Source organism: Triticum aestivum, chromosome 3A, assembly GCF_018294505.1.
Source record: "Triticum aestivum cultivar Chinese Spring chromosome 3A, IWGSC CS RefSeq v2.1, whole genome shotgun sequence".
In the NCBI taxonomy this organism is placed as follows: domain Eukaryota; kingdom Viridiplantae; phylum Streptophyta; class Magnoliopsida; order Poales; family Poaceae; genus Triticum; species Triticum aestivum.
The window spans coordinates 649,810,980-649,819,397 of NC_057800.1; the positions used below are offsets into that span (position 1 = coordinate 649,810,980).

An 8,418-nucleotide genomic window follows, 5' to 3' on the forward strand; every position below is an offset into this window, starting at 1 on the left:
GACGACGAAGTGGCCCTGGAATGGGCGCGCAGGGACTCCATAGCGATGGAGAAGGAGCGCCTGGAGAAAGCGAAGGAGCGCCAGCGCGCCGCCCTGCTTTGCTTCGCGAAACGTCGACGCGGCCACGACGAAGGCGGAGTCGTCCTCATCTGCGACAGCGACGACGACGACGACGATGCGCCGCCACCAGTCCGCCATGGCGACGCCGGGCAGGGGTCCAGCAGGGGCGCCCGCGTCAAGGAGGAGAAGGCCGACGACGACGATGGCGGCGACGGCAGCGACTTCAGCCAGTTTTTCCTTTAGATTAGTTTATGTATATGTGCTATGCAATGAAAATCCGCGAACTTCGCCGAAATGTGCCGAAATTTATCGTGTTTGGCCGAAATTTATCGTGTTTGGCCGAATTTTATCGTGTTTAAGCCGAACTTCGCCGAACTTTTTTTATTTTAAAACGTGCCTGGGGGCGGCCCTGGGGCCGGCGGCTGAAGACCAACTCTCCCCCAGGCCCAATTTTTGCGCCGGCTCACCCCCAGGCGGCGATTTTAGGCGCTCCCTGAGGGGCCAACGGCTGGAGATGCCTTAAGACACAAATGACAAGGAGGCAGGACAAATAGCACCAAAGCCGTGTCTTTATGGAGTAATAATGTAGTCGCATAGCACTAACAGTTTAGTTGTATCTATACCAATTTGGCTCGGGGTATTTTGCTATACTTGGAACACTTTGTAGTTAAGCTTCTTTAGAGCAACTATAGCAGAATCGTCATATCAATGTTGATCGGCATAAATAACCGTTGATATAGTGATTTTAGCTGAAAAGTCCATTTTAGTAGAGTTGTCATATGCTCCTCGTCTTGCATAATTTACGGAACGCCCTCCAAATCGAGCCCTAGAACCTCATAATCGGAGGCTGGTGGACCATTGATATGAAGTGACCTCCATCCGCAACCACTTGCGCGGGAGAGAAATTCCAGACCGACTTCTTCCTCCCGCGCATAGCACGGTCAATGGCGTCGCCGTCACTGCCTCTTTCGTCCCCGCCAATGTTGCAATCTCTTTTCTACCGAGAAGAGCGCTAACTGATGGCCGACGCCGCGTTTCACAATCGTTTCCCCTCTGCTGGCGGACAATTTTCCTTATGTTTCCCACCGAGTGTGGCCATTCACGGGTATATATACCGCATGGCCCCCTTCGTCGGCCACCACCCCTACCCCTCTCTCCCTCCTTTCTCCGTCGCTGAGGGACCCAAGAGATAGAGGCTAAAATATTGAACACCACTATTTTTGTAAAAATAACCCCATTGATCATCTTGGTGCTACCGCGCTCTTCAGGTGGACCTTTCCCCAACGAGCTCGAAGACAACGCCGAGAGAGAGAGAGAGAGAGAGAGAGAGAGAGAGAGAGAGAGAGAGAGAGAGAGAGAGAGAGAGAGAGAGAGAGAGAGAGAGAGAGAGAGAGAGAGAGAGAGAGAGTGGGGGTGTCAAACTACTCTGAGTGGGTCGAGGACGATATACGTCGTAAGGCTGAATATGCCACCGATGCGCCCGCCTACCCCCCGCTCTTGACTACTTTGACCGCATGTTTATGACCGTCTAAGTAGAAAAGGTAGAAATAAACGTGGGGCTCACGGCAACCTTCAAGAATATGGCCTTATCCTGCATCAAAGACGCACATGTGTTGGTTGACCTCGTGGTCGTAAAGTCACGGCAGCCGAAGCTTTTGCCGTATACGAGGTCACTTTCAAGAGGATGAAAAACTCGTAGTTCAACTAGTAAATAATAAATTCATTTTGTAAACCCATGTTAAAATTAATTGAAATTCATGTTGAAATCCAGTAAGGAAAAACTTTGGTGGGGAAGAAAGGAGTAATGCTACATCTACGTAATTGTTTTTACGTATTTTATGTAATACTCCCTTCGTTTTATAATATAAGAACGTTTTTAATATTAGTGTAGTGTAAAAAACGTTCTACAGAAATTTCTAAGGGCAAATCATCAAAACCTAAAAATCCCCGTGTACGGTGTACCTACTCTACCACCGTGGTAACTGCGACCCGTGCTCCGCTCCGCCGCTGACCCCAATTCCGAGTGGCAGCGGGCGAGCTGACGCGCGGCGACGCAAGTGCGTCAGCAACGGGCGGGCCGGGGGTGCAGGGGCCGCTGACCCCACCTACGTCGGTATAGAGAAAAGAATCCTGCCGCGCCGGAGGAAGCTCGCCGTCGTCGCCGTGCCGAATTCTAATCGACATGGGGATTTCGCAGAGGAGAAGAAGACGTTGTTTTTTCTTTGTTGCTTTGAGATTCGTAAATCCACGTGTCAGCTGGTCGATGGGGTCTCATGAGATGAACCGTACGACCAGGTCGTATAAGATTTTCTTCCCGTAACCTCAAACTAGACGCTGCCGTAGGTAGCCATGCCTCTAATTTCCGCTTCGGATGCCGGCAGACGGCATCGGCTCCGCAGCTTCCATTGCGACCGCATCCGCCGTCCGAGCAAGGGGATGCGGACGGAAGCCGGGCGCAGGCGAGGGCGTGGCTGCAGTCCCTGTCGCGGCGGCGACCGGGAGCAGCAGCTGAGCGAGTTCTGCCACCGATGGCGCCGTGCCATTCGGCCGTGCAGGTGCTTCAGTTTTCCTCGCGGAAATCCTTTCCCTGAGACTTTTACTAGGTTCAATCCAAAACGCAGGCCCATATATTTTCTTTATCCGTGGAATCAATTAGACACGATCGGATGATTGGTGAGATTACTTGTTCCGTTTCAGTTAGCTTTTGTCTGGATCCAGATATACATTTGTCAGAATTTATTCGAACATGGTTCAGAAGATATGCTGATTGTATTTAGAATGATTTCAAAATATGCATACCTAATAGTATGTTATAATTTGATCTTTTTGTTTTCTAGTAGTGGTATTCTACTGTTTGCTGTGTCTTTTTGAAAGATCTAATTTATTCTCCTAGGCCATCATCCAGATCCAGTTCGAAGAAATTATGAAATTCTTATTAACTTTTGCAGGCCATAATCAGGTCATATTTGAAGAAATAATGTTGAGACAGAAACTCTCTGTGGAAGTTGTAAGCGCCAATGGCCTTTCGGACAGTCTTGAGCTACCGAGTCCCTGTGTTGAGCTTCGTTTTGCTGGCCAAAGTTTCACTACGACGGTCAAGAGGAAGGTTCGATGTCCTGTATGGTCCGAGAAGACCATGTTTGATGTGCTGGACAAGGAAAGGCTTCCTTCTCTTGCTCTTGAAGCTTATGTCTATAATGTCATTGATGGCTACCAGTTTTTCCTTGGTAAGGTCCGGATTTCTGGGGCTAGCTTTTCTGACTCATCTGATGAAATTGTCAAAGACTATCAGTTGAAGGGTCGGATGTTCAAGCGATCGAAGGGAGTGTTGCTTCTTAGAGTATTTCTGAAAAATGAAGCCCCTGTCTCACAAGTTATACCCTCTCCTGTTCTGGGACTTCCTGTACAGGCACCCGCGGATGCTGTAGTCAAGTACATTCAACCAAACTTTGAAGATGGGGTGATTGTTGGGCGTAAATGCTACTTGTTTGTACGTGTGGTAAAGGCTCGATGCTTGCCTGATGTGGATGTTGACCAAAAGCCTGATCCATATGTAGAGGTAAATGCTGGTAACCTTAGAAGCATCACAAACTCTGTAGCCGAGGAGCAGAACCCAGAGTGGAACTCGACTTTTGCTTTCTCCAGACGCCAGTTGGACAATGCACAGATAACTAGAATCTACGTTGTTGTCTATGACGGGTTCACAGATGATTCTGTTGGGTTGATCTCATTTGACCTAAGTGACATTCCTGAGCGTTCCCGAAATGACAAACCAGTAGTGCCGAAGTGGCACCAACTTATTGACCAAAGCGGAAGGACAGCACAAGGTGAGTTGATGCTTTCGGTTTGGAAGGGCGTGCAGTCTGATGAGGCATTCTGTGATTCATGGAAGTCGGACTGGTTAGAGGCGAGCGTGGCTGTGCGACCGCACATTGTGCCCAAAGTGTATAGCTTACCCAGGCTGTGGTGTCTGCGGGTCCATATAATTGAGTTCAAATGTATTGCTCTAGCATGTGGAAGCAAAATTGTAGAGGCATATGTCACAGTGGTGGTAGGTGGTCAGCGAAAGACGACGAAGAGAATGAAGAAGCCACTAGCCCATTATGTCTGGGATGAAGAACTGACATTCATTGCTGCAGAGCCATTTGAGGATGACCTTCAAATATCTATCCAAGCACATCTAGGGCCTGGCAGAGACAAGGTTGTCGGCCGAATCATCATACCCGTGCAAACAGTTCAGCGTCGAGTTGGAGGTTTGTCGTCTGCCAAACTCGAGCATCAATGGCATGATCTTCAAGTTCCACCCAATGCAGCAGTTGCCAATGGTGCTGGGGATGAGTTGACCGTGCCATCGTGCCACATTCATCTCACTACCTGCCTCGACAGTGAATACGGTGCCCACTATGGCTCTGGAGACCACACGGATGAAATCTCAAATCCTCCACTTGTTGGCTTGCTTGAGGTTGGCATCATTGGAGCTCGGGGTCTGCCTCCTATAAAAAGGAAAGACGGGAGATTTTCGTCGCATCCATATTGTGTGGTGAGATACGGCCGGAAGTGGGTACGAACTCGTACCATCATCAACAACCGTGACCCTTTATTCCAAGAGCAGTACTCATGGGATGTTTATGATACAGCAACAGCCCTGATCGTTGGAGTGTTTGACAATGCCCAGGTGGAAGAGTCAAGTTCAGGAGCGTACAAGGGTGTCAACATAGGGAAAATAAGGATACATCTTTCCGATCTCCAACCTGGTCGGATATATTGTCATGCATACCCTCTTCTTGTTCTGCAGCCTTCAGGCGTGAAGAAAATGGGTGAACTGTGCCTGTCGGTGAGATTTACGTCAAAATCATTAACGAACATGGTGCGTATGTATGGCTCCCCCAATCTACCAAAGATGCACCATCGAGACCCACTGCAGATTCTGATAGAAGATCTGCAGTTCCATGCTGTCCAGATTGTGGCATTCCGACTGAGCCAGATGGATCCACCCCTATGCAAGGAAGCAGTGGAATACATGTGTGATGTGCAAAGCCACTTGTGGAGCATGCGGAAAAGCAAGGTCAACTTCTACAGGATCATGTCTGCCCTCTCAATTTTTATCACATTTTGGCGGCGGTTTCTCTATGTTTGTTCATGGGAGAACCCCGCGATCACTTTGCTGGTCCATGGTGTTTTCCTCTTAGCTCTTATGTTCCATCAATTCATACTCCCGTCAACACTCCTATTTACCTTCTTCAGTATAGTATGGAACTACCGGCATCGCCCTACTCATCCTTCCCACGTCGACATCAAGATATCTTTAACAGACACTGTACACCCAGATGAGCTCAACGAGGAATTTGATACCTTCCCAACTTCTCGGAGCTCTAGTTTAACAATGATGAGGTATGATAGGCTGAGGTGCGTTGCCAGCAGGATACAGACGGTCATGGGAGATGTAGCAGCATGTGGCGAGAGGATCACTGCATTGACAACATGGAGGGATCCTACAGCAACAGCAGTATTTGGGCTGTTTACTTTAGCAGCAGCCGTTACGCTGTGTTTTACACCGTGGAAAGTTGTCGCCGCGATGGTTGGACTCTACACCATGAGGCACCCCAAGCTTCGACGGAAGACGCCGTCATTCGCTTGGAACTTCTGTAGGCGATTGCCACACAAGGGCGACAGTTTGCTCTGAATATCTCATGTACTATGTGATGGCCATTGAGTCTGCTGCTGGCTGCTCTCGTTTGTGGTAACCATCCTTTGCTATTTTGTACTGTTTCTTGAATCTGTTGGTTGCAACTCTCTCCTGTTATGTCATCATTGTGGTTGCAAGACTTGGCTTTCATGCAAAGCGTAATCATGGCTCAGTTCTTTTCTGGCTTATGGACGACTTATGGTGGAAAATAAGCACAAGCTGAAAAGAACTCGTTTTTTTGTATTCGGCTTAATTTCCGGCCACAGCCGGTCCCTTCATGTTTGGGAGAAGCCGAGAGAGAGCAGCTTCCCGAGCGCAGCCCTTTAAAAATTGAAGCGGTACATCGCTATGCCCTCCGCGTTGGCAGTATTTACGAGAAATGCAACCCGCGAAAGATATAACTCCAGGCATCGAAGCCATCTCTCCCGACGCATCATCCGCTTCGGGCGTCTGCTAGGTTTCCTTGCCGCCGCCTCTTGTCCAGCTAGCCACCGCCGCCGTCGTCCTTCCTGACGCCATGCAGGGAGGTTAACCAACTTCGCAATCGCTGGCCTCCGCCCGTCCCTCTGCTGCTTCCCGTCCTGCTGCACTTCCGTCCTGCACACTAGCTACTCCCATCTTCACGGCAAGCTCCAGTCCGATCGTCCCCGTCCAAGCTCTTACCAAGGTAAGCACCGTCTGTCCTCTTATCTTTCTGCTCCGGACTTCTTTCCTGATCTGCATGTGATGCATGATGTTATGAGTGTATCTGGGTCCGGTGCAATACATGTGTATGTGTCTGTGTAGGTTCGAACAATTATCACCGGGTAGGATTGCTCCTATAGATACGCTCCTGTGGCAATCGGCCGAGTGATCTACGTGTATGTTAGTACTAGCACTATAAAGATCAAAGCGAAGATCGTCCAGCGATGTGCGAGTATTATCTTGGTGTTGCTAATCGATTACTCGTAGTACGAGTAGCACTTCTAATTGTACACTGATTGCTATGCACGTGTATTTGTATGACCAAAAATACTTTGTCATGTATGAATCTGGTGTTGTGGCAGTGAGCTAAATTTTTTTATTAAATACATAGTGGGATTTTATTTCTGCTGCGTGTTATGTGGTATGGGGGTATGGGGTATGCGCTATTTGATTAAAATTGTAACATTCATTTTATGATAGATGGATAAAGGTAAATCTGGGAAAGCAAATTGGGATGCTGTTGCCCATAAAATTTTCCTTGACATTTGTGTTGAAGAAGTGAATGCAAATAACCGTTCTGATGGACATTTGAGCCCAATTGGGTATGAAAATATGATAAGGAAGTTCAATGAGCGGACAAACAGAAATTATGTTCGCAAGCAATTCAAGAATAGGTGGGATTTACTTAAAAAAGAGTACAATTGTTGGAAGACGTTGAACCAAAAGGCATCTGGCATTGGAATAGATCCTGTTACTAGGAGCATTGCGGCTACCGATGAATGGTGGGCGAATGAGATACAGGTATTGAAGCATTCATATTACTTTTACTTGTTACTTTGCCATCCAATTTCTTAATTAATTTATTTGTGTGATTTTTCTGCAGAGGAATGAGATTGCCGCCAAGTTCCGATATGCTCCATTAGTTGATGAGCAAAGAATGAGTTTTATATTTGATGACCATAGTGTGACGAATGCATATGCAAGGGTCGCAACTCCCTCGTCTCAAGTTGATGCTTCTCAAATTAACATTGAAGAGGGTAATGAGGACGGCTCGGGATGTGAGTTAGATGTTAACCAAGTTACACCCACCAATGTTTCATCTAAAGGTCGAAAGAAGAGATCATGTCCTTATTCACCGAGTCCCAAGATGGTCCAAAAGGCGGCAAAAGATAGTGATGATAAAATGGTATTTAACCGTATGGTTGACCTTTGGGAGAGGAGGGAGATTAGCCGCAATTCGGCGACGTCTCAAACAAATGTGGATCATGTGAGAGATGAGATAAAAGAGATGACGACCATGGTGGTGAACGATGGAGGTCGTCCTGGAAGTGATGTGTATTTCTATGCTCTACAACTGTTTACGAAGAAGGAACATCGTGATGTGTTCAGTGCCCTCAAGGATGAGACTGCTAGTGTGAGGCTTGAATGGATCAAGAGGACATGGGATCTCTTTATGAAAAAAGATTAGAACTTCTGTGATGTTATTTTCTTTGAACAAAATTACTTGCTATCGACTTGTACTGTCGTGAACCTATGTTTTGTTTGGAACCTCTTGTTTGCACTCAGATTGTAATATAGGGAAAGTGGATTGTTTGTCATCAATTCGTATGCATCATGGATCTTTTTTCTACTCATTTTTAAAGCCATGTATCATGTTTGACGGCTCAAATTATTTTGTTTTATTGTGTACCAAATTATAATGCATCTATATTGTGTTCTTTATATGACAGATGGATATCTCTGTTGAGGATGAAGATGAAGAATTAGATTTCTGCATTCTTGCAATGGCACATTATCTTCAAAACAAAGGGAGGGTGCCCTATGCAATGGGTGCAAGAGAAAGAGATGAATCCAAAAGCATTCTACTCAATGTTTAGGATGCGGAGGTCAGTGTTTTACCCATTGCATGACATGCTAGTTGAGAAATACGGTTTAAAGTCAACTTGCAACATGTCAAGTAAAGAAGCGTTAGCACTATTTTTATGGAC

At 47.0% G+C, this 8,418-nt stretch overlaps 2 protein-coding genes across 2 annotated transcripts; both read left to right on the top strand.

Moving 5' to 3' along the window:
* The first annotated feature begins 2,942 nt into the window (after positions 1-2,942).
* On the top strand, positions 2,943-5,952 carry LOC123058935 (FT-interacting protein 7). Its single transcript, XM_044481605.1, has one exon. The coding sequence runs from the start codon at positions 2,984-2,986 to the stop codon at positions 5,741-5,743; it is 2,760 nt and encodes a 919-aa protein (XP_044337540.1). The 5' UTR covers positions 2,943-2,983; the 3' UTR covers positions 5,744-5,952.
* A 215-nt stretch (positions 5,953-6,167) lies between these two features.
* Positions 6,168-8,011, top strand: LOC123058937 (L10-interacting MYB domain-containing protein-like). Its single transcript, XM_044481606.1, has 3 exons — positions 6,168-6,413; positions 6,911-7,231; positions 7,314-8,011. The coding sequence occupies exons 2-3, from the start codon at positions 6,911-6,913 to the stop codon at positions 7,896-7,898; spliced, it is 906 nt and encodes a 301-aa protein (XP_044337541.1). The 5' UTR covers positions 6,168-6,413; the 3' UTR covers positions 7,899-8,011.
* The last annotated feature ends 407 nt before the right edge of the window (positions 8,012-8,418 follow it).

Coding starts and splice junctions, on each gene's coding strand:
- LOC123058935 (XM_044481605.1), top strand. CDS start 2,984: ATGAAATTCTTATTAACTTTTGCAGGCCATAATCAGGTCATATTTGAA.
- LOC123058937 (XM_044481606.1), top strand. CDS start 6,911: ATGGATAAAGGTAAATCTGGGAAAGCAAATTGGGATGCTGTTGCCCAT. Junction 7,232..7,313: donor GGTGGGCGAATGAGATACAG/GTATTGAAGCAT, acceptor ATTTTTCTGCAG/AGGAATGAGATTGCCGCCAA.